Source organism: Pantherophis guttatus, chromosome 3, assembly GCF_059756535.1.
Source record: "Pantherophis guttatus breed Tessera chromosome 3, ASM5975653v1, whole genome shotgun sequence".
Classification (NCBI taxonomy): domain Eukaryota; kingdom Metazoa; phylum Chordata; class Lepidosauria; order Squamata; family Colubridae; genus Pantherophis; species Pantherophis guttatus.
The window spans coordinates 175,308,862-175,336,313 of NC_142065.1; the positions used below are offsets into that span (position 1 = coordinate 175,308,862).

A 27,452-nucleotide genomic window follows, 5' to 3' on the forward strand; every position below is an offset into this window, starting at 1 on the left:
AGGATTCAAACTTTCTCAGAAAGATAAGATTATAGAACTCATAAACAAGTGTAATTTAAACAATGCTAAGCCCTGTGACACTCCTATGCAAACTGACTTCTTGAGGAACATAGATGAATCATCCCCCGAATTTAAGAATAATACACTATACAGATCAGTTATTGGTTCCCTTCTATATATTTCTAATTGGACTAGACCTGATATTGCTTTGCCCCTCAATTTGTTATCCAGATACGTCAGCAAACCCTTATTGTATCATTGGGAAGCCGTTAAAAGAATATTAAGATACTTAAAGAATAGTTTAGACTTCTGTTTATTACTGGAACCTAATAATGTCAAAGAGCCCATCCTCACATGTTATGCCGATGCGGATTGGGCAGGTGATACTATATGTAGAAAAAGCACATCTGGTTATATATTTTTTCTTAACAATTGTCCAGTTTACTGGTACACTGGAAAACAAGATTTAGTAGCCACCTCAACGACTGAAGCAGAATATGTTTGTTTGTCTAAAGCCTCCAACAATCTTGTATGGTTTAATGATCTATTGTCAAATACTTGGAAGAAACCTTCATTACCATTTATCATACACGAAGATAACAAGGCGGCTATTGAAATATCTAGATCTGATGCTATTGGTCAAAGATCCAGGCATATAGATATAAAATTCAAGCACGTGAGACAATTATCTCAGGATGGATTTATTAAAGCAGTCCATTGCGAAACATCAGAGCAAATAGCTGACATATTGACAAAGCCTTTGCCTTCTAAACAGCACAAATACTTGACTTCAAAACTGCAAGTTTTATACTGCTCTGAATCTGAATGTAATTATTGTTGTATATCGAATCGGCATTTAGAGGGGGATTTGTCACAAGTAAATGCCTTATTCTCCAATATGTAAATAGTATATAACCGGGGTATTAGGGGTTAACTTATTCTTCATCATTTAATATATTCATATTTAACCACTCCCTTTCCTTGCTCCGCCTTGTGTATATAAAAGGAGCTGTATGCACCTCCTCCTTGCTTCTATCTGTAATTATTCAGCAAATATAGAATGCCTACTGTAAATAAACAGCGTTTTGTTTGAATACTTTATTCTTAAATCAATTATTGAGTCTGATCCTAAAAATATTGCAACAGGTTCTCCAGAACCTGTCAGAGCCTGCTGGATTTCACCCCTGGTGTCATGATAGTTAACTGATGCATTCTCTGTATGTTTTTCTATTATAATTTTTTTGTTCTTTTTAAAAAAAATTTAAATTGTGGTTTTTAATAGTTTTTATGCATTTAGCTTTATTATGTACACTGCCCAGTCACCATGTGAGCTGGGCAGCTGCACACATATGATAAATAAATAAATTTTATAAGCATAAAAGTTACTCAGTATTACATAGCTTTAAAAATACGTTCATACATTATTCTCTGTATTCAAGAAAACATAAGCAAAATTCCTGACCCAAGCAATCTGGCACCTAGATTCTTTCTAAAATGCATCTCTTAGCCACAATAATGTTGAACACCCATGAGCTAAGGGATGGGCAAACTGGTTTAGAAGTCGGTTAGATCAAGAAAGAAAATCTGGGGGAAAAGATTTGTTAGCCATCCTTATGAATGACTGTTAAAAACAGGGAAGCATAACTGGATTTTTGCACATATAGTAAAACTTCCTCAGTTCCCTGTCAACAATGCGTTCCTATTTACTCTGAAGTTAGGGTGGGGTCAGGAATCCATTTATTTGTCAAACACCAGGCTAATAATTAAAGTAAAAGTGTATTTTTTTTTCTCTCTTTCAAAATGAAAGAATTGGGCATAACTGCAAAAGGATCCATAAAAAGTGAGTTTCTAGAGTGTTGGCTACAAATCCTAAGGCATTATTTTCCTCCCAAAAAACACAATTCTTATACTAAAGAAAGATGGAATGAGTCCCTTCTCAAGAAAAATGGAAAGGCATTCTCTGTTATAGTTTTGTTTCTTTAGAGCAAACTACTGATCCAAAACATATGAATGTTGAAGTTTTATTAAAAACAAACAAACATGTTTTTTAAGTTTTTAAATGTGTGGATTACCATATTTCACCCACCTGCCAAGCATCAATTATTCACCCACGGAGAACTGACTGTTGCCTGAAATATTAGGAATATTTTATTTAGACAAAAATCATGTAAAAATACTCTATATAAACAAACAATTTTGCTGTCTCACTAAGATTTTCTTTGCTCAAAATACAAAACTATACAAAGATTTTTCTGAATCCATTCAAAACTTTCAAAAACAATGAAATCATGCAGATCCAATAATATCTTCCCAGCATCTTCTGAACATTAGCTATATTTTGAACAAAGAAGCTTATTTCCAGACATATTATTGATAGAAGATTGACATTCATTCTTTCCAGGTGTTCTACAAAAAATAAAAATGCATAAATAGCAAAATATTATCTTCCACTTAGTAAATTTTTCACTGCTTCTTTACAAATACTTTGGTAGACTTTCTCACTGACATTCTCTCTCTCTCTCTCTCTGTCTCTCTCTCTCTGTCTCTCTCTCTCTCTGTATATAAATCTATATATACTATATATAGTATTTATATGACATACTATGGTAGGGATATGAAAAAATAAAGTACATTATATTTATTTTCAACTATCATTGACTTCTTTCTACTTCTTTTGATTTAAGAATTTGAGAAAAAGCCCTTGGATTACATACACATATTACATAGTCCTTGAAAGGCTATTTAGAAGCTGTTTGATGTGGTTTTTATATTTTTAAAGTAGGAAAGAACAACAATAATGAAGCTTGAACCATCCTTTACAAGTGAAAATTTAATAGTCTCCATGCCCAAAATATGCCCGTCCACCACTACATCCCAATGTCATTCTACTATTGCAATGTTTCTCTACCTTGACAGCTTTAAGATATGTAAACTTCAGCATCTAATTCCCCAGCCAGCCTAACCTTAAAGTCTTAAAGTCCCTAAGGTTGAGAAATACTACACTATTGTATGTCTTTGGAAATATTTAATTCTTCCCTATTTGAGAAGGTTGTGGGAACAATGGGTTTATCGTATCAATTTCTTCTCCAGTCAATTGTCTTTTCTTTCCTCCTTCCTTCACAATATTCTATGCTTCACTTCTTTTGTAATTTCTAATTTAATTGAAATTATCTTATATGTCATCCATGCTTAAATTATTTTTTGCCTAATTTAGATCATTCATATACTAACATTATTCAATGTTTGTTTCATCTATATTCTCCTGCTGCATGAATGATTCAATAATTCTGAGTATTTTGGACTCATAACAAATTTGTTGTATAATCATTGCCATATTCATCTGACTTGCTATTTTTATTAGTACAAGAACATTATATATACCTAGGTCAGCATTTCAGTTGCACCTAGAATAAAATGAACATCTGCCAGTTTTCTCTTTGGATTTTTTGAAAATTCTTGTGAAATTATTTTACTAATTATGTTTCTAAATTTGAAGTATATTTAAATAAAAATAAGTATTTAATTGCATCTTTTCATGTTATCTATGTGATAGCAAAATTATATAAGAATAATTTGAATGAATTACTCAATTTGAAGCTTCATACTAATTATCTGAGTCCTACTTTGGTTTTTTTTTCAATACTTGGATCAAATTTATTGGAGCTGTTATATCTATTAGGCAATGTAGTCTATCTGAAAATTCAGTTTGAATATTATTTTTGTTTATTTCCTTATTTGCCCCATTTATCTCTATTTGATTTCTTTCTACAAAGGTGGAAAAATAATATAAAAATATAAGCACACCAAGCAAGAAAGCAGGTGACCACAAATTCAAGTCCCACCTTAGACATGAAAGCCAGATAGATAACTTTGGGCTGATCACTCTTTCTCAGTTTAACCCTGTTAAGGATATTGTTGTGTTAACCAACCAGCAGAGCGTAGAGCACAGGGAAACGGTGCTGAGAGCAATGAATAAAATACATACAAACTGGTTTATCAAAGTTTTTACTTTGTAGTGAAAAATAATCTCATAGTCTTTAAACAATCCAAGTCTTTGCCAGTTAAATCAGTCCAGTGATACAAAAGTCTTTTTACCATACAAAACAGCAGTAGATAATAAATAGCAGCACATTCACGCTGGTAACAGATCACGATGGTAGCATATCCACCCACGATGATAGCATATCCACACACAATGGTAGCATATCATCAATGACTACATTTCAGCTCCCTTCTTAAATATAGTTACAACAGAGCTTATCCAATCAGGATACAATGACTCAGCATTACAATGACTCAGCATTACAATGACTCAGCAGTACTTATTAAAGTCATAGAATACATATTCATGTTAAAGTCATAGAACACATATATTGTCCATATATTGCCTGGACAACCTGTTAGGCTTATACCATATCCTAACAAACCCACCTCACAGAGTTGTTGTGGACAAAATAGGAGGAGGAAGGTGTATTGGATATGATTGCCATCTTGAGTTATTTGTAAAAATAATAAAGATGGGATACAATTAATAAATAAAAATAAATATGCAAAGAGCAAAGATGATAATGGCTCTTTGATTACATATATGTTGTTCATTTACTAAAGTGAATGCCTTTTAAATCATAGAAATCCATAGAAGAAGTCTTTGACCAAAAGGAGAATTTTTGATTCCATCAGGTTATAAAAGTGAGTTTGCCAAAAATGTATTTCTTGAAACATCTAGATTAAAATTTTGTGTAAGTCTTCAGTCTTATATTCTATTGGAATGTAACCCAATGATAGATAACATAAGACGGAGCTCCATGTAAATTTTCTGTACATACTGTAAACATGTTTGTTTTTGAAGCTGTGTGGTCTTTCAGTTATAAGAAATATAGTACAAAAATAATTTCTTAGGTTTAGTAAATATTTTTATTTTTAAGAATGAAATCCTGTGACAACCCCTAGTAGTATAGCATCACACCAGGCCCTAAATGTTTGATCTATTGCTGAGATACCCTGAATAGATGAAATTTAGATCCGTTTCCCAAAAGACTCTTTTCTATGTAGTCTCATTTATACAGAAGCAAAACTGATGAAAACCAGACAGCATTTTTATAATTCTATCAAGTTTTATTAGGAAGAAGAGTTTAGTCTCTAGATAATTTCTGATTTGTTGACTACAGCTAGGACCAAAGCAACAATTAGTCTTCCAAAAGAGATGGCTTTTACTTAACCTTCTATAATCTGTAAATAAAGAGAATTAAGTACTCCAAAGGAAAGTAGAAAAACAAGGGGTGGGGGGGAAGAAAAAGACTAAGAAGGGCCTGCTAGTAAGTGATGCAGGAGGCTCAAATGATCTTTTTCTGACATAATCTGTGCAATGAATACGTGCTAAAATCTGAAGAAGATTCAAGGAGCAATTATTTTAGGTACACTGGCTGTATTGGCTCTATTTGAAAGTGCTGCTTTCGTGAGTATTGCCTTGTTTTTTTTATTACATTTCCTGTTTCCCCCAATAAGCTTTTTGTATCTATAGATTTGGCTTCATTAGCTTAGGAAGGCAATTTTCCATTTAAAATTATCCTCATATGCAAGCATATCTAGTTGCATAGTTACCATTTGTGATTCAGTTTTACCATGTTTGTTAAATTATTTATCTGGATTTATAAAGATCCAAATTGCTCTCCTTTTTTCTTAGTGCTGCACCGGGGAAATCCTGGTCCACTTGGACAGATGAAACAGCATCAGGATATAGTTTAACCGATACTGGGTTTCTCTCATAACACATCTTTTACTTGGAAGAAGAGAGAGATTTTAATTACTCCCCGTTTGGCTTTTATTAGTCCTACCACATAGAGTTTTTTTTAGAGTTGTGTTTCTGATCTCAGCTATTTTTAAGATGTGTGGACCTCAACTCAATGTGTGGACCTCAACTCAATGGGGAATTCTGGGAATTGAAGTCCATCCATCTTAATGTTGATGAAGCTGAAAAACATTTTTTCAGAGAATAAAAATCGTGGGTAGCTAGTGCTTTTATGAGAAGGTATCTACTTGTCTAAATAAACATATAAATATAAAGATAGGAGGCATCCTGGAGGGGAAGGGAGCTATAGGGAAGGTATCAATAATTTCACCTATTTTTCTTTTGTTACTTTGTGAATTACTACCTCAACAATAGCAACTGTTCTGTGAGCCACAGTAAGCTGTCAAAGTTTTAAAGTTGTTCATCATCCCAAAAAATTGCTAGTTCCTAATCTAAGGCACTTTGAACCACATAAAAACGCTATATAGCAATGATGGCAAACCTTTTCAGCACTGAGTGCCCAAACCAGAACGGGTGTGCGCGCCCAGAATCTGAAGACCAGCTGACCCATGTGCATACAAATGCTGGCCAGCTGGTCTTTGGGGTTTCTGGCACAGTTGCGCACATGAAGACCAGCTGGCTGGCAGCATGCACACACCGGAAACCAGAAGAGCAGCTGGCGACAGCTTGCGTGCCCACAGAGAGTTGAAGTCCACAAGTCTTTAAAGTTGTCAAGGTTGGAGACCTGCTCTAGAATGCACTTTACCATGTCTTTTGTTTCAGTTATAGCTTTTAATTGGAGTAATTGTATTTTCATGGTTATTTTTTAAAATTGCTTTGACTGTTTGCTTTTTGTTATTTTAATTATCTACGTTGCCCAAGAGACAAATATGTGACATGTCTGGCTATATAAATTTAATAAATAAATATCATTTGCTATGAAATATTAATGTGAATAATTAGTCGTCCCCCTTGAATTGCAGTTTTCTAATTCCTTGAAGACAATGCAATTCTTTAGTCATAAAGAATCTATCACAAAGCAACGTTGAACCCGATACAATTTTTGAAATGCATGTCAATCAGCAATGAATTAAAGCCATATGTATTGCCAAGTTCAGGCCTTCTCATAAAATTTAGCTAGACTATCCAGTCTGCTTGCAGACTAGGACCATATATGGCTTTTGGACAATCAAGAGTGATATGGATTGTCTTATAGAAAAGGACCCCTCGTGGAATAGTGGTTAAAGTGCAGTATTGCAGGCAAAGTCTGCCCGCAGCCTGGAGTTCGATCCTGTGAGGGTTCAAGGTTGATGCAGCATTTCATCCTTCCAAGAATAATAAAATTAAGAACCAGGTCATTGAGAGCAATATGCAAATAATGCTTCTACATTTAAGCCACCCAGACAGTATGCTATAAGGCGGTATATAAGCTTAAATGCTACTGCTATTACTTCAAATATGCATACAAAAAGCTTTGCTCTTTGTCTTGTTTCTGACTCCAAATAATCTCAGTTTTTCCCCTTTGGTTTTTATTAATAAGCTTCTGTTTTTTAATCATAATTTAATCATAATCATAATTCTGTTTTATTAACAAGCTTCTTTCTATTTAATCTAAGCCTAAGGCAATAAAATCATCCAGTCTTTCTACATTTTGAATCTAATTGTTCCGGAAATCAAAGAACATGCTCTTTACAGAACAAATAGGTATATTTTCATAGGAATTTAAGGTGTTTTCATCCAAGAATGGGTTAGTGAGAGTTGAGCATTGTCTGTATTCTTTATATTTTTTCTTCTGATCATTTCTTCCCTCTTCACTTTCTAATCATGGTTGTATATATATATATATATAAAATAAAATAAACGGTTTAATGCATATAATAAACTGCGTGTTGTCCACAGCAGCATATTGTTAATGTACTATGGAAAGTTTTTTTTTTCCCTGCTGTATTGACAAAAAAACTAAGTTCCCCATGACAGATTCTATGAAGAAGCTTGAAGAAATCACTTCTTATTGGAGCACAATTTTAATATATATTATGTAAAGATAAAGGTGGAAGAACAACAAGATTTATCTAAATAATTTGAGTGAGAATTCCAATTAATTTATAATCAGTTGCATTCACAGAATAATTCTTATGCTATTCCTGAGCATAAAAGATAACTGATTAAAATATCTTGCACTGTGTCTACCTCCTTTCCACACATCTTTTCAATATGTTGCATTATGACTGGAATTCTGAATACTTTTAATTCTAGCTTTCTTAATTTCTTCTTAATATTTTCCCTTTCTTTCAGTACATATTCTAATGAAGAACAGCACATCAGAAATATGTATAGAATATAATTTCAAAGTACTGTAAAATAAAAGAGAAAAACTGCAATGAATGACTTTTTATGCTTGTCCAATTTTATGTAATACTGTGCTAAATGTTCTTCATACAAGAACCCTGCACAAAAGACATATGAATTTTAGTTTATTTAATTATTATTTATTCCACACCAGTGCATTCAGACAATTATTTATTCAATTTTGGGGGAGGGGGAATCTTTGTATAATTACTTTGGCATGTGCAGATGTTTGACTTGACTGGAGACATCACTGGAAATACTAAAAGACATTCAATTGTCTCTGAATACATCTGAAAAATAAACATTAATAACTGCACATTTAAAAGCTTTCTGCCCCAAACCTGGTATGCCTCCTCATTATAGTGGGAGACAAAGAGGCACATATATGGGCAGCAATAATATATGAAGATACTAGAAATGGGAAATCACTTGAATGACAATAACAAAGGCCTTATTTCATAACTGATAGGAAAAGGAAGTGATAAACCACTGCTTTATTTTACCAAGAAAAAACATCCATAAACAAGATAAAGTGATTGCCATGTCATGGGCCCCTCAGGTTGGATGGCTCTCAACTATGTTACTGTGGAAAAACTGATGATCTTTCAGAGAACTAATGCTGTTTATGTCATGGCTAAATTAAAGCCTTCTGGACATCTTGTTGTTGATGTCACCATGTAGTAAAAGAAAGTTGGATCTGCAAATACAGACTTACTGTGGAGATATGGAACATAAAAAGAATAAACACAGGAAAGTTCAATGAAGTGAAAGAGGAAATGAAACTTGAATAGGAGAAAATTGAAAAGGACTAGAATTGGATGCTTTCAGTCCAATGACCAAGCTATTTACTGCTAAGGACATGAAATATTAAAAAAAAAAAAACAGTATTGTTTTCATAGTCAGGAAGGATATACCGAAGCAGTGCTTAAGTACAATGTAACCAGTGACCAAATGATATCAATTAGATTTTTCAGACAACACTTTAATGACAGTTATTCAAATTTACATTGCAATCAGTGTTGTAGAAAAAGAGAAAGTTGATAAATATGTATAGTCAAGTTCAGCCTGAAATTAACAGAACATAATGTGCTGCTTGCGATTGGCAGTCAGAATGCCAAAATTAAAAAAAGGTAAGGAGGAAAATGAAATTGGACTATTTGACCTAGGAAATAGAAATGAAACAAATAGAAATGATCAGCTTCCATTTCCAATAATTTCTTTATTGTCAACACAGTCTTCAAACAACTAAGATTATACTTTTACATGTGGATGTCTTCAGAAATCAAATTGGCTATATTGTTGAGTGAAAGCTGAGGTATAATAGCAAAGATGTGATCTGGGCTGACTGTAAACAGATTGCAAACTGCCCACGTGCATGTTCCCGTTCAAGGTAAGCAGAAGAATAAGTGAACGAGTTTCTACCTTGAGCCTATATTCACCACTTTTCAAATAAATCATCAAGTATCACTTTAAAGTTCTTCTCTCCGTTGATAGGGACTCAGAGAATTTGTTAATGATGAATATAAAAAGAGACTGCCAAAACCAAGAAAACCAAAACAAAACAAATTGGATGTCAAAACAACAGTGGAAATTGCTAAAAACAAAAGCCAAAGCCAAGGACAAAGATTTCAAGACAAAAAAAAATAATTAACAAAGAGTCTCAAGAAATGGTTAGGAGAAACAAGGAGCAATATTACACTGTAGAGAAATTAAAGATGGAAACAGACATGAAAAGCAAATATTTGTAAAATATTGGTTCAGAAGGAAGTTTCAACCTTAAATTTTATGCAATAAAATATTTTAGCATGCTTGAATCAGATAGCAACTGATTTAAAAAACAAATAGAGAACTATACTGAAATTCTATATATAGATATCAACATTCAAGATACATAGGAAATAACAAGAAGATATTTCCTATGTACAAAACCCCACAGAATTAGAAGATGGAGTTAGATCAGCATTCCAGTCATTATCAAACCAGAAAGTTACAGGATTTCATGAAATATATACATAAACATGGTATAAATATGACAAACAACAGAAAGGTTCTAACGAAAATATTGCAACAAATTTGAGAAGGATAGTGTCCAACAGATTGGAAGAAATCAGTCTTCATATTAGTACTAAAGAAAGGAGACTTACAGTTTTTGCAAACTATTGTACAGTCTCCATAATTTTACATGCGAACACAATAATACTTAGGACTATCCAATAAAGATAGAGATGCACATGAAAAGGGAATTGCCACATGTTCCAGCTAGTTTAGTTTAAAAAAAGACCAAGAAACACGAAACTTAATTGCTGATCCTTGCTGGATAATTGAGAAAGCCAAAGAATATTAAAAAAAATGTATCAATATATAGTTTATTGAAAAGAGGCTTCCAGACAAGGACTGATGGGGAGGTGGGAGGGTTAGCGGTCCTTGCAAGAGCTCCATGACAGAGGCAGTGCAGGGGAATCACTAGCCTAGAGTCAGTTTCTCGCTAATGAAAATCTTTCCAGAGATAAGAGATATTTGGGATGCCCAATCACTTTAGTTTTATATGAATATAAATTTAAGGTTATGCTTAATTTTTGTGCGTATACGCATATGTTTGTTTCTTTCATTTCTAAAATAAAGCTAAATGATAGGAGTATTAAATGACTAGTAACAAATAACTTGTTGATTACCTTCCAAAAAAAATATGGATATTAGCTTATAATTAATTTTTGCACCTGTAAATTATTATCTTAAAATGACATGCCTGAAAATGGAAGATTTATGATACTAATTAGAGCTATATGACTCTCATTACATCGGCATGATGTGGAATCCATCTTTCATATTTTATTTTTCTCCTTTAATTTGCTGAATGACAAACTATGCATTACATGAAGCACACTAAACTAGATGTACATGGGGTGGTATGGAATCCAGCTTAGGGCTTACTCACAGCTGTTTCTCCTGAAATTTGCATTTTGTTCTTTCCAACTCAACCAAATGCTGGAAAGTAATTTGTAGAAAGGACTTGGGACCATTTGCCTGGCTGTTCTCATGGTAACTCAAACAACAGAACAGAACCATATTTGCTGTGGGAAGAGAAAAGAAAGGAACAAAAAGAAAAGATCAAATTCTAGAAGCATTCTTCCTGTGCATCTTTGTGATGGAGCAGTTGGGTTGGTAATTGGAATGCTAGCAACTGCTCCATTCTAAGCTCCTTCCCTTCTTCTCCTGATTCTGTGACTCAGGACAGAGTGTATGCAGCTATTGATGTTTTTCTGTATAAACAACTCTTTCTCCCTCCCTCCCCCCCTCTCTCCCCTCCCCCCTCTCTCTCCCCTCCCCCCTCTCTCCCTCCCTTTCCCCCTCCCACTCTCTCTCTCCCTCTCTCTCTCCCATCTCTCTCTCTCTCTCCCTCTCTTAAATTAAAGAGACTATTTCAGAGAAATTCCCATGGGTAGAATGTAAAATCCTGGAATTTATTTAATTATGAGATAATCATGAGGTGTCTGTGAATATTCCCTTTCATTGTTCAATGCTCCATAGATTCTCTATGGGGTTCAGGTCAGGCGAGTTTGCTGGCCAATCAAGCACAGTAATCCCATGGTCATTGAACCAGGTTTTGGTACTTTTGGCAGTGTGGGCAGGTGCCAAGTCCTGCTGGAAAATGAAGTCAGCATCCCCATAAAGCTCGTCTGCGGAAGGAAGCATAAAGTGCTCCAAAATCTCCTGGTAGACGGCTGCATTGACCCTGGACTTAATGAAGCATAGTGGACCAACACCAGCAGATGACATGGCTCCCCAAATCAACCCAGACTGTGGAAACTTCACACTGGACTTCAAGCATCTGTGCCTCTCCTTTCTTCCTCCAGACTCTGGGTCCTTGGTTTCCAAATGAGATGCAAAAGTTGTTCTCATCAGAAAAGAGGACTTTGGACCATTGAGCAACAGATCAGTTCTTTTTGTCTTTAGCCCAGGTAAGACACTTCTGACGTTGTTTGTTGTTCAGGAGTGGCTTGACAAGAGGAATACGACATTTGAATCCCATGTCCAGGATCCGTCTGTGTCTGGTGGCTCTTGATGCATTGACTCCAGTCTCAGTCCTGCTAGATCGGCGCTGGAAAGAAACGCGACTCAGCTGCTGTCCGTTCAGTACTTTTTATTAGCTCATAGTAAAACAGACTGCTGGCAGTGGCTCCCGAGCCTCCTTATATTCTGCTCGGGCCAGCCAGCCGGCCAATGACAGTTGTTCAAACTTCCCGCCAGTGGAAGTAACCAATCCCCCAGGGGATTACCTTATAAGGACATAACACCCCTCCCCTCTTAGTCCTCAGTCAATCATCCCATGACGTACGTGAGTCACGTAGTTGCGCAGGTAGGTGGGACGAACAATGGTTCTACCTGACCTGCGCAGTTCACTTTGTTCCCCAGTGCTGCTCCCAATGGGTCTGGCTCTCGTCTCCCCGGTGGACAGACCCGGAAGTCGGCCGTTGAGTGTGCGGGGCCTCGCCTAGCGCCTCCGGCTGGAGTGGCCGGTCCACCCCGCGGCTGGTGGATTACCTCGTCACTGCCGGGATGATGGTGGATGTCCTTATAAGGACATAACAAGTCTACTCCTTGTGAAAGTCCCCAACACTTTTGAATGGCCTTTTCCTGACAATCCTCTCCATGCTGCGGTCATCCCTGCTGCTTGTGCACCTTTTCTTCCACACTTTTCCCTTCCACATAACTTTCTATTAATGTGCTTTGATACAACACTTTGGGAACATCCAACTTCTTTTGCAATTACCTTTTGAGGCTTTCCCTCCTTATGGAGGGTGTCAATGATGGTTTTCTGCACAACTGTCAGGTCAGCAGTCTTTCCCATGATTGTGATTCCTACTGAATCAGACTGAGAGACCATTTAAAGGCTCAGGAACCCTTTGCAGGTGTTATGGCTTACTTAGCTAATTAGAGTGGGACACTTTGAGCCTAGAATATTGAACCTTTTCACAATATTCTAATTTTCTGAGATTGTGAATTTGGGGTTTTCATGAGCTATAAGCCATAATCATCAAAATTATGACAAATCAAGACTTGAACTATCTTGCTTTGCATGTAATGAGTTTATCGCATATATTAGTTTCACCTTTTAAGTTGCATTACTGAAATAAATGAACTTTTGCACAATATTCTAATTTTTCGAGTTTCACCTGTATAAGCCCCCAATTAATTTTGTCTTTTTTCTGCTAGCACCATGTGTATTAAGTTGGAAATCTGAAAATTTAAACTCATGAACAATTATTCATGAACTGAGGAGGAGAATGGTGTGAATCGACACCTTACCATAGCTTCTGCTGCCAATAACAAAATCTGATCAGGCTAACACTTTAGATATCCATTATGGAGCACAGTATGTCTGCAGTGTCTGAAGCCAATTGTGCCTTAATCCACAAGCCACAGTTGAAATCTGTACAATTCCTACAATTAGAATGAAGAGGAAATCTGTTTTGTCCAGTTTTCAAATGTAAATTTAGTTTTTAAATTATTTTTATTTACTTTTTAAACTAATACAGGAAGCAAAATTCAGTTATATTTCAAAAACAACATTTAAAAAGAAAAAGGGGACATTACACAGATCCATATATCATTAAAGTGATATAAAATTCACTATTTTAAAAATATGTTTAAAATGTAATTTAGGTAAATGCTTATAAACAAATATACATATTGGTATTTATATGTGGAATGCATACCTGTGTGTATATTAAAACCTTATACATTTCTACAGATATGAATTCAGAATTGAAAAATGGAAATTAATTTCTGATTGATGCAGGTTGCTTGCTTCACACTAAGAAAACTTTTTTCATATTTCTGGTCTATGTTCTATTTTGTTTGTGATATAATTAGGAAATTGTAGTGAGCACAGAAATCCAGGGCTTGATGACACCACAGACTGTGTTTTGAAATAGGAGAGAGAATTGAATTTTGCTTGCTGTGGTTATACAATTCATGACATATAATAGCAATATGAGCCAGCCCTGTGTTGTCAGAGAGCAAATAGGCTTACTGTGTCTTGCACAAGAATTATGAAGTGATTGCCCAGATACACAGCCTGTGAACTTTTTATTTTTCTTCTCTAAAATTATTTTTGCTTGCTGTGATTTCATCTTTTTTTCCCCTTTAAAAAAAAACAAAAGGCCAAATGAATGTCAAAGATTGTCAGTAAACATCGACCTCACTCTCTGTTTTGGAGGGTGAGTTGTTTCAAAAATTAATATTTAATCAGCCATTCAGATCCACATATCAAACATGCTAGTCTGTATCTCGATTTGCTTCTTATCTACTCCTATCCAAACCACCTACCAGTGGATTACAGCTACTACATTTTGAAGAGAAAATAACTTGTTCCAATCCAAAATTAGCAAGCTAAAGCATTTATGGCTACATAGAACTATGTTTAGTCATATAACATAAACACAATATTCAGTAGGATTAATCAAAGCACAATTCACCAAATGCAGCTTTCAGATATATTGTATTACAGTCAAAAGATTTAAGACTTCTAAGAGGAAGAATTTAGATGCAGAATAAAAATAAGCTTGGCAGATGTAAAGTTTAATTGTCAATTTTCTTTCCTAATTACAGTGATTGACAGACTTCTATTGTTCTTTCTCAAATCCCTTTTATGCTCTCTTTTTCTGAAACAAAAACTGAGGGCTGGCCAATTTGGGCCGCTTATTGCTAAGTCTCCATTAGAGCCCTGCAACAGCCTGTCACCGTATTGCAGAAATTCAGCGTCCAAGTATTAGAAATTTACCACCAAAATGGCAGAATTTCATCAGGATAATTTCAAGTTATTTGAAGGGATTGGTAGTTTCCTTTTAAAGGCTCATCTTTATCACTCCTCTTTTGAACTTCTGAAAAAGCTTGGAACCCCCCCCAAAAACCCTAAGATCATTTTAGTGAGATAAGGACATCTAATACTTTACTCCAGCTGCCCAGAAGACCAGGAGGCTGGTTATCATGTTGGCTAACATGGGAATATTTAAATGTATTCTCAAAGAATACATTTTGGCATGCATATATTCTGCAATTGTTTCCACTCATTTCTGTTCCCAGAAATACAAAGTCTAACAGCCTATTTTCAAAGAACTACAGTACAGTTCTTTGTGTGGATGTTGTTAACCAAATAATTATTTGTAGGGGGATTGTGTTTGTATATGTGTGTTTCTGTGTGCATGAGTGAACCAGTGAAAAAGAGAGAGAAAGAGCTTTGTTTCTAGACATTGCTGTAATTTTTATATGCTTGCACTCCAGTAGGAAAGCTTCTGGCTAACAATTACACTTCAGTGGCTGTTTGATGAATATACTACAATACAAAATGGTTACAGATTAAATCAAATGTACATCTAACCTAGCAGGCATGCAAAAATTCTTTTATATAAACATATCACTAAAAGCAGAAGAACTTGAGCAAGTAAGTATATTTTGCAGTATATGAACCTTTAGCTCCAATTCTTGCAGAATTGAAAAAAATAGCATTAGTCTTTTCCAGAGTGCTATATGCAATGAATTATTTAGGGTGCAAGCTTAGTAACTCTGTCTGTGTAAATCTTACCTTCCTGTTTATGAAGCGCACACATTCTCACAATGGTTTAGCCAATTTACGGTAGGTTTCTTGCCCTACACATGTAACTACATCCATAACTACATGGTGTCGCATGTAATTAATATTACTGTGATGTAATATTTATACTGTACAATATTGGTGATATAGATTCAATTTTTTTTTTACCTATTTATACAATTCACACATCCAGCTATCCTTCTACAAAAAGGAAATTTTCTATATTTTGTAGCCTCCTGCTACTACTAATATACATGAAATTCTTCTCTGGACTATCCCAATTATTTAATTTAGAAATTAAGGGCTTGGAAACAATTATACTATAACTACTTTTGTATCTCGCAATTACTCAGATACAAAGCTCCCTTTGGTAATTGACCATAGATATGACCAAATTTTTCAGTTTCAGTTCCGCCCTCTCCTTTTCTTGGCCATAAATTCATTTTACTCTGATTCCATACTTCTGTGAATTCAAAAGGAAGATAATTTTTTTTAAAAAAAACAACCACATGAACATTCATATACCATTCCATGTGTATTTCTTATAGCACATATATTTTATATTTATTTTAACTAGTATGGACATTTTTTTTGCAAACAATATTTTTGAAGCTGTGAACCATATTGTAACAATCTGAAAAGTAGGTGTGTTAGCCCTCACAAATGCATTTGTAAATTCAGGTGATGTGAATTGCATGATTAATACATTAAGATTGAAGGCAAATCAATGCTCTTCTTTTTCCATTACACTTTTAATTCTGAGGAGGTTTCTGTCATGTCCTATCCAAGGGTATCCACAGAACCCAGTCAAAAAAGTCAAGATAATGACCACAAAGGTACAATGGAATCTCTGTTGTTTTTGTAGTTTACATAGTACAAAACAGGAGATGTTTTGACTTTATTGACCACAGACTGTGTATATCTACAGACTGTGTACATCTGTATGGTTCTATTTATGTGTTTGGGTTGGCTTTCCTTGGAATGTTTGTAATGCACTCTATGCTGTTCAACAGAGATTTTTGTGAATGTAAAGCAGATAAGAGAAGTGCAGGTAGGTGCAGATTATAAACAGTCCCATCATAAAATATTGTAAACATGGCGAAGTAGATAATCCAATAAAATCTCATTTTAGAGCACTATAAATACTAATTTAGCCATTTTTATTCAAACTTACTTATGTCCCTATTTAGTATTTCATCCTAGGAAACAATATGAAACTCTTTGATATTTCAAAACATAAGAGGTTTTCTGAACTTTTCCTCTCTTTCACTGATTAAGTAATATTTAATGAAATGCTTGCAAAGTGAATAGTTACCAGTAATGGACACCTAAACATTCCATTTACTGAGCCAGAAGATAAGAACAAGCACACGCCATTTATATTTAATGCCAGCTGAATCAATGAGTAGAAACTGGATGAAAGAGGCAGCAGGCATGAGCAGACTTCGAGCTGAACAGCTGCATTTAAGATACCAGAGATTCTTTCATCTGTCTTCACTTATGCAGTTTATTGAGTGAAATGTCCAAGAGTAATGGAAGTATTCTTGTTTAAATCTCACATCAACATGAACTCAACAAGTGGCATTGTGCAAACTGCTATTTGATTATTTAAGATAGTTTTATTCCATTTTTCAGCAAGAAAATATTCTTAGAATAGCTGGATACAATTAATACAAACAAGACAGCTCTCAGCTCCTTCTCCCGGGCGATCCGCAGGTAGCAGGAAAACACAATAGGACACATGCAGAGTCTTCAGTAAAGTTGGTTTAATGCTAGCAAGAGTTCCGGAACAACGCTAAGCTCTATATTAGTTTAAAGTTGGCGCTACGAACATCTGCTTCGTAGCGCCCTTTATACCATTGCCCCACCCTTCCCTTATTACTGGGCAATGGATAGCAATCAGCTGAGAAGGGCAGTCATGCGCAACCCCCTCTTCCGGACTTTTCAATTATGTGGGCATCCTAGTAGAAAGCCGGGTCCCCCCTCTCCTTTCCCTAGACCGATGCTTCATTCTCGTGGCCGCCTATTCCCGGTGCCACCACCATCACTTTGTGTGTTTTCCGTTGAGTGCAGTCCTGCGTCTTTGTTTGTCCGGTTTGTTGGGCACAGTTCTGCGTCATTGGGTACGTGTGCATATTCTCCTCCTCCTCCTCCTTATCCCATTATTGTCGAGTGGAGGTTTGGGCTTGACCAATAATGGGTTTTCTGCACGGTTTTAAAAACTAAAAAATAATCATAGGAAAGGAGAAAAATGGACAATATGATTGGGGGCCAGGGGGCCAGGGTGTAGAAAAAGCAAAGTTAGAGTGAGAAATTTTATTTTATTTATTTATTTATTAAACTTTTATACCACCCTTCTCCTGAAGGACTCAGGGAGATGTACAGCCATATTAAAACAACATATACCCACAAAATTTAAAAACAGTTTAAAATATATTAAAAATTTGGCCCTTATATTAAAAACTACAAACACCCAATTAAAATTCATTTTCTAGGCCAGCCCGGCCTGTTGGAACAAAAGAGTCTTCAGGGCACGGCAAAAGGTACGTAGGTCGGGGATCATGCGAATCTCTGAGGGCAGTTCATTCCAGAGGGCAGGTGCCCCCACAGAGAAGGCTCTCCCCCTGGGTGTCACCAGTTGACATTGTTTGGCCGACGGCAGCCTGAGGAGTCCTTCTCTGTGGGAGCGTATTGGCCAGTGAGAGGCTATCGGTGGCAGAAGGCGATCTCGTACATACCCAGGTCCTAAGCGATGGAGCGCTTTAAAGGTGGTAACTAACACCTTGAATCGCACCCAGAAGACCACCGGGAGCCAGTGCAGTTCACGCAGGAGAGGTGTTACATGGGTGCGACGAGTCGCCCCCATAATCACCCGCGCAGCCGCATTCTGGACCAGTTGGAGCCTCCGAAGGTATTTAATTGAAGTTAAATACCACATTCCATAATACAGAGCTGGAGTAAAGTATTTTAGTATGAACAAGAGACTAGGGCATGGGTATCAAACTCGATTGCATCACGGGCTGGATCGTAATGTTTTTTACCTTTGCGGAGCTGGGGTGGCCATGGCTTGTCCATGATGTATTCAGTTTGACAGGGCTGGACTGGAACTGAGTTTTTGTTGCAGCTGATGCTGTAATATTATTTCTTATCTCCTCCAGCTGCTGCCAGAAGGAATTCAAATTTTCTCTGTTCCATTTAGTGTGAGAACTAAATGACTGCAGATGTTAATATCTTCAAAAGGACAACGCTAGTGATTCTTTGTTCTGTTACCATTGGTACCAATGGTTCATAGAATATGAACTCTAGTTTGCATAATGCTACTCAATATTTTTTTGGTCTTCTTTGTCCTGTTTTCTGCTAACCTTGCAATGGCTGGTATCCTAGAAGTATTGGCAGGATCTTGCAAAAATTAATGTTAGCTAGCAGGAGCCTTTTGGTTCTTAGTACTTGGGCTTTATGACAAACATTTTTTTTAAGTGAGGATCAGTCTGATCCACTTTATGTGGTTTTAAATCTACAAAGAGATAGGTCTGAAGCAAGGAGAATATTTCAATAGTCCTCAGTTTGTTCTTATCAATGTGAGGAGGACTTAACTTAGTCATATATATCCTGCATATTTTTCAAGCTTAGAATACAAATATTGGGAGTTACCCTTAATTAAATATTTTTCTTCCCTTCACAGTATCTGAGTAGATAAGAACTTTCTATTATAAACCATGTATAACCCAAGAAGAACCCTCATTTCAATCCTGAACTACAGATATTGTCCTTTATAATTATATGTTTATAGCAGATTTGGAGGGAAATGCACACAGCACCAGTATTTCAAAGATGAGGTGGATCAGTTCAATCACTGATAATAGTAAAACAGCAACATAACTAATATGGACTGTGTTATTTCTCTATGTCATATAATATATGTGGGTATATGCATAATTTTGTATTTATTTATTTAGCCATGTTTATGTAGTGTATATTGGAGGTGGAGACCTCTTGAGAATTGTATGTAACAAAATTTCATTTTAGTGTATGCCAATTAGTGTACATTCAAAGCAGGAGTGAAATGCTCCCGGTTCGGACCAGATCGCCCGATTTGGTAGCAATGGCGGCGGGTGGTTTGGAGAACTGGTAGCAAAAATCCCTGTGCCCCCCCCAATCCCCAGCTGGGCTGCACGATCATCAGAAGCTTTTTTTTTTTTACTTTTCAAAGCATTTTTTCTACAACCTCTTCCACTGAAAAAATGCTTTTAAAAGTAAAAAAAAAGAACCTCTGATGATTGCACGGCTCAGCTGGGATCGTCAGAGCTTTTCAAAGCATTTTTTTCTGCAACCTCTTCGACCAAAGAGGTGGTAAAAAAAATGCTTTGAAAAGCCTCTCTGACAATCCCAGCTGAGTTGCCTGATCGTCAGAGAGACTTTTCAAAGCATTTTTTTTCTGCAACCTCTTCGGCCAAAGAGGTTGTAGAAAAAATGCTTTGAAAAGTTGAAAAAAAAAGTTGGCGATGCCCACCCAGTCACGTTATCCCCCCCCACACACACACCGAGCCATGCCCACAGAACCGGTAGTAACAAATTTTACATTTCACCCTTGATTCAAAGTGACAATAAAGTTATTCTAAGTCTAAGTCTATGGAGGTAGAACAGCCTTTAGGATTATGCACATTTATCCTTGTTTCAACACAGTTTAATAAAATGGATCATGTTTTTACAGGGGATTCCAAAGATTCATACTATGTAACACTATTTACTGCATTTAACTGTCTAAATATATTTTGGAAAAAATATGGCATATATAATCAGAAAATATATGACTTGCCTTAGTGATAGCTCTCCTTTAATTCTAGGAACAAAGCCCAAGCTATTGTTTGTTCAAATAAAAAGAACCTGATTATGACAAAATGCTAATGGATAACAAAGATAAAGTAGGACTTTTCAACTTGTATTTGTTTCTATTTTTTCCAGCAAGAGGCAAATATTCTGTTAGATTTCCCCAAAAAATATTTGGAAAAGGTTTAAAGATGATAAATGACTTGTTAATCAATATCTATTTATTTGAGTTCACATATTCAGGGCCAAATGAATTGTATTCTAAGGTAGAGCAGGAATTTGCTAATGCCAATCAATTTGAGAAATCATAGAAAATTAGTTGAAGTGGCAAATGATTAGAACAAAGTATAGCTTGTCTTCATCTTGAAAAGGGACCGGGGCTGAGTGGTACAACCATTGATAGCTAGAAAAAATCTAGAGGAGATATTAAACTGATTTGTCACTGTATTCAGACACTGTAACAACAACACAGTGAAAATGGACCTACACTGACTTTCAATAATATTCCATGTTCAATCCATGGTGCTGGTTGTCACTTATAAAGTCCTATATGGCACCCAACCAGGCTACTTGTGACCTCTGCCTTCCCTACAAATTCCTTATCTCTTCTCTGATACGATGTCACCTTAGAGGATCCAGGAAGTATGCTTTTTCTATGATAATGCTGGTCCTTTAAAACAATGTCCCCACCACACATACACACACACACAAACACTCTCTCTCTCTCTCTCTCTCTCTCTCTCTCTCTCTCTCTCTCTCTCTCTCTCTCTCTCTCTCTCTCTCTCTCTCCTACATACAGACATACATATACATGCATACACTTTATGGGAGTTCAACTTGTTCTACAAATATCTGCCATGTTTTATTAGAAATTAGTTTTAACTTGCTATTCAATCAATATTTATTTTTAGTTCCAACCCTGACTATTGGAAAAGGATCTATAATATGAGCACATGTTTGTTGAAAAAAAAAAAATTCCAGAATCATTTTCAATAATTCTAGTTGCTGAGATAAAAATTCTATTCAATGAGTGGGATCTTTGTCTATGTTAAAATCATTTTTAAACATTTAATCTAACCATGACGAGAGACAATTAAAATAATCTTACTTTCAGTAACCTCAATAGTACACAATACTGCAGAAATTGCTTAATAATCACAGTAACTTAAGTTGTTCTCATGCTCTGTTCTTTTAGTGTTTTATAATTGATTCCTCTGTTTATTTGGAAATAAGACCCACTCGTTTCTTTGAATTTTCTTGCAGAAGTATGCAGTTCTACAACATTTTGAGTTTAAACAAAATTATAAAAATGCTTTGATTGGACCATTTTTACACATGATTTGAACCATGACTTCACAACTCAATAGAAGGCATCATTAAAGGAATAAATCTTATATAATTATTCCTGAATAGGAAGAAAACTCAACTGTATCATTGGCTTTTAGATTAATCACAATAGACAATGTCAGGGTCTCTTGTCTTTGCACATGATTTGTAATGCTCCAGCTAACATAACATTCAAGTTTAATGACCTTTCCTGACAAAGTTCATTCCTTTAGAATGATGAAATGGAATCATTGACAGGAGATTATTATAACGTATTGATTAAAACAGTGCCATTAAAACTGAAGTTTAAACATAGTAGTTGGAAAAAGTCAATTCTTAGAAAGGTCAAATCACTTTGGCTAAACATCCACTAACAGTTACTCATTATGTTAGACATTGTCTGAAGACTTAAACAGACTGCAATTCCTGGATGCAGTTCTAGTCTCTAAGAGTTAATTAGACTTTTGCTACAGTTTTAACATCAAGTAATGGACTTTTGAAAGTTTTTGAGCCCAATCCAGGGTTTAGATTATTCTGAAGCAATCAATAGGACAGGTTATTGATGTTTCCAATTTTAAAACCATCCTCATCTTCTTCCAATCCAGTTCCTACCTTTTTCATTTTCTTTTAGCAATAATATAATCAATTTGATTTTCATATACTTCATCCCGTAATGTCCATGTAAAGAGGAGTTATTTTTGTTATTTAAAGATCATGTAACCTATGAAGAAATTATTGAAATGGCAAAAGTTGCCCAAAGCAAGACTAGAATTTAGGATCATCTAGTTGATGCCTAAACCACTACATCTATTTTTTTTTTTTTTTGGTATTATATCAGCAGTGTCATATATTCAGAAGTGTATCAACTAACAAGAGCTGCTGCTGAAGTCAAATCTCCAACAATGCCTTGGCTATGATATGTTTCAGTCAGCATGTTAGTCTACTTCTCTTCTTGTTTCCCTTTACATATGGCATGTAGAGTTTCTATAGATGCATTCATCATGAAGAGAACAAGATTGGAGCTTCTTCCTCTCTTTCCTGCTTCCATTTCAACCCCTTGGCTCTCTTTTTGCCAGTTTGCTTATTATGTTCAAGAGCATCATCCTCCAATACTGTGCTTATAGTTAATTTAAGAAAAAACCTACCTTGTCCCAATTTATAGGTAACTATTTCAACCACTTCTGGGTAAATATAGTAATCACATAACAGCCTCTGAGCTATTAATGACCTTAAAAGCATTGGGCTCATTTTATCTAGCTGCAGTTGCTAGTACAAAATATAAATACATGATGCAAAATGTTAATAGAATGTTACTTTGAACAAAGTTAAAGATATTATTTTTATTTTTAAACATTGACTAGAATTATTTACTTTAGAATTTTACAAGGATCTTCAATAGTTTGTATCCTTATTCAACTAGATATATTTCCATATCAGAGCTAACATTCTATTGTCTATTTTCCTCATGACCTGCAAGCACTGTAATATAAATTGCTGTAGCTATTATTACGGATTAAATAATTTCCAGTTGTCTCATGAGTGGGTTCATGATCTGGAAGTGTTAATGTTTATTGTCATTAGATACTCCCTATAACTTAATTCAGAAAGTGTTACTTGTGCATGCTAAACCAGTGTTCAGTTGATTGGAGGGAGGGAGGGAGGGAGGGAGGGAGGGAGAGAGAGAGAGAGAGAGAGAGAGAGAGAGAGAGAGAGAGAGAGAGAGAGAGAGAGAGAGAGAGAGAGAATCAATTGAATTGGATAGATCTCAGATTATACAAGACAAAATATCGAAATTTCATTTTGGTAGCTGGTTAAAACCAAATAAGATCTGACTCACCTGCCCTAAGTGATCCTGCACAAACACAGTTTTGGGGAGAATGATATATTTGTAGCAATATGTAGCAGGCACTGACAACATCATATAAAAAAATCCAGAAATCTGGCATCAATCATAATCATTACTGGGTTCCATGTGTATATGTCAAATATTCAGAGAATTATTCAGGCCTCAACAATGGCAGAGCAGTTTTAGGGAATAAATTTGTTGCAGCTCTGTCTGTCTTACAGTCTCTGAAGTAACATCCCCTTGCAACATATTAAAAGGGGGAATAGGGTTGCTAATATTTATGTTTTACTTATCCTTTTCTGCTATCTGCTCTAACAACATTCATTATAGTTATACTAGAACAAGAGTTCCATTCTATAGATGAAAGGATGGATGGTTGAACAGACATTGATGTACAATACAGATTTTTCTCTTCACAAAATCATGCATCTGGATTCCATATCATTTATATGAAAACCTGGCACTGAACTACAGACGTAAGTTGCTACATATGTCAACCAACCATATGTTTATTTACACAAGGGCTTAATTTATCCTTAATAAAGCTATTTTAATATTTTTTGCTATTACTCAGTTTTTCTTAATTTGGAAAAGGCATCTTGAAAGGAAAAAAGATAATTATCGTATGAGTAAATTAAGAATGGGAAAAAGAGACAAATTAATTGCTATGAGATGTCTTGCTACTTTCATAATCTTTCCTGTAAAGGAAATCACTGCTAATCTATGCTGTGGTTTCCTTAATACTGATTTCAGGAATTTAAAATTTCTCTATAAGGAGCATTGGAATGAATGACCAAGTTAGATTCTGTTAAGCATATGAAGAGTTTTATATAAGTAAGCAACTGTACAACCTACATATAAAAAATGAATCTGCAGAATATAAGCTACCCTGCCAAATGTTCACATTTGAGAGCTCATATAAAGCCCTACTAATGCACTCAAAATCCTCTTAGTAAATGTACTTGATGTTGAAAAATGAGTATAAATATTTAATCTTTTCATGATTGTGTGACATTGCATCATCCAGTTTACCTTTTTTCTAAAATGGTAAATGTAAGCCTCAGGCCCAGTAGATGAGTCTACTTCTACACAATAAATGCTTCCAGCAAAAGAGAATTTATCATCTCTGGAGCAGTGTGTTCTACCACTGAACAATTTTTACTTCAAGGAAATTCTTCCCAATATTCAGTGATAATCTGTTTTTTGGTGATTTTAAAACTGACTCGTTATTTCTGGAAAAAATACTGATCTTCTACATATAGTCATTCATACCCTTGAAGGAAACTTTTATGTCTCTTTACATCAGAGCTGTCAAACTTGCAGGCCGCAGGCTGGATGCATCACACGCTGGCCAGGAACACGCTCGGTTTAGCAAAAGGGAAAAAGGTGGTGATATGTCATGTGATGATGCGAGTTTGAAACCCCTGCTCTATATGCATCAGATTAAGCATATTTAGTACCTTTAAACATTCTTTCTAAATTTGTCTTAATGGGTCCTTTATTGTCTTCAGTATGGCATGATGGCTTCTTTTGATCTTAATGCTATATTTCTGTTAATACAACCTAGGGTTCAACTTGCTTGTTTGTTTTGCATTTACTTTTCATTGTTTGCTTATGATATATCTGGATACCCACATCCCCTTTTCATGATTAGGTGCCCAGTGGAGTTGGTCCTAGCTTATATTCTTCCCTTTTCCTACCCAAGTGAAGGGCTTGAATCTTGATACTTTCCTTTTGTTTGCTGTTCTCTCTTCCTGTCATTTGCAAATTTGCAAATCATATTTCTAAATCCACATTGAAGAGATTTATATTTACCAGTATGTAGAATGGAACTTGACTCTGAGCCCCTGATGTGCACTTGTTGGATAGCATTGTTCACTTTGCTTTATATCTATGTGCTGATAACATAGCCAACCTAGACTTTGCCATCTGGTCACTCTACAATAGAGAGAGGGGGGAGGGAGGGGGGCAGAGAGATATGGCGTTACATGCTTTATTCTTGTAAGGTCAGGTGGCTGCTGACATACAATACTTTTTTTGTATTGGCTGAGAACTCAAATAAATAGCATTTAATTTTGGGCATGTAATATGAATAGTATGGATCTAAAATTAATGTATGTAGTATTTAATAGAAAATGGACTAGTCAATTACAATAGAAGGTAAACCTAAAACAATTAAGTGTATTGCATTCTATCTGCCTTAATAGAATGTTTGGTAAATATAGGAAAATAGATGGAGAATTTTCAAGACATATAAGTGTTGGTAGCAAAGTAGTGGGTAGAATGTAGCCTACAGTGAGGAATCTATTGGAAAATGGTAAAGAGACTTTTTATAAGACTGTTTCTGCCTGCTTTCTTATATAACTGTTAGTTAGTTATGTCAGGAAAAACAAAAGTTGAATGTAACAGGAGCACTATAAATGGTTCACCTGGGAATGAATGGGTGCTAAATGACTGTAGATTAAATAAAATTGATTGACCTATGCAAAATAAATCTGCTGAAATGGTTTAGTAATATAAGAGGAATGGATAAAAGTTGCAAAATAATGCAAAATAAATATTTGAAGAAAGAGTGAATGAGTGTTCTCTTTCTGAAGTATGCATAAGACTGTATTCTTTAAAACACTGTTTTTTAAACTTGGCAACTTCAAAATGTATGGATTTCAACTCCCAAAATTCCCTAACCACTTAGTGGCCAGGGAATTCTGGGAGTTAAAATTCACATGTCTTAAAGTTGCCAGGTTTGAAAAAGTTGTAAAAATGAAAAGCATGATGGCTATATACACAGGCACATATGTATATAAATGCCATGGGGACAATGAGACTTATTCTAAAGAATCTAGACTGAATGTGTATCTCAGAGTGGAACCTTATTTTTTATAGTACCAAATATATAATTGAATTATAATTATTGTTTAAGAATTTATTCATATGGCTTAGAGATGTTTAGAGATAGTGTAGTCATTAAAATATTGGACTGGGACCTGGTGGCAGATGGGAGAGGCCTTGGAAAACTTAAATTCAATCCCACCGGGCAACAAAAAGATTTCGAGATATGCACTGTATAAATATGGTTGACCACCAAATGATAGCAAAGAGAGTCTGTCCTATCTTTTTCCATCTACCTAGTTATCATCTCTCTCTTTTTTGCAGCTGGAAGTAAAATTAAGTTAGCCACATTTATTTATTAATCTGATAACAACCAAATATGACAAACAACTCCAGAAAGAACCAAGAATCTCTTTTACACTTCACTGACAAAAGCCATTGTTCATGAATTTAAGATAGCATTTCCAGTCTCTTCAGCATTCTCAAAAGTAAGCCAAAGCCATTTCTTTCTTCTTTTCAGCCTCTTAGCAGGGATAATTGAAGGCTGTGAACTATTTTGTACTTCCCAAGAAAAGGCACTTTATCAAATGCAGTAGGTTTTTTTTTTTTTTTTTTTTTTTTTTGTAGTGCCTTTAAGGGCTTTTAGCTGTAAATGTTCTTCTGATGCAGAGTTCCATCTTAATTACTTAATACATTCTTTAGCAAGCCTAGCATCTTCAAATAAGATAAGCTCTCATGAAATAAATTTCAACCAACTCCACTTTCTGGACTGTTAACAAATGCTTCTCAAGAGATTATTGCTGCTGGGGTAATTCTCTTTAGGTATTATACATTGAATAGGTAAACACTGGTTCCAGTAACATGTAGAACTGAAATATTGAATAAACTGAACC

The 27,452-nt window shown here is 35.3% G+C and overlaps 1 protein-coding gene across 5 annotated transcripts in view; it reads right to left on the reverse strand.

The window, feature by feature from the left end:
- The window catches only part of LOC148114921 (uncharacterized), a 45,509-nt gene extending 21,746 nt beyond the window's left edge, over positions 1-23,763 (reverse strand). For 2 of the 5 annotated variants that reach the window (XR_015733388.1, XR_015733385.1), the window contains exon 1: positions 23,722-23,763. Coding sequence is in view for 1 of the 5 variants with exons in the window: in XM_087890591.1 (XP_087746717.1) it covers positions 11,073-11,175 (103 nt within the window). In the remaining 4 variants the exon portion in view is untranslated. Of the gene's footprint in view, positions 1-2,125; positions 2,407-8,348; positions 8,428-11,072; positions 11,249-23,721 lie in introns of those variants that run through there. The other 3 variants (XR_015733386.1, XR_015733387.1, XM_087890591.1) reach the window with 3 other exon arrangements.
- Between the last annotated feature and the right edge of the window lie 3,689 nt (positions 23,764-27,452).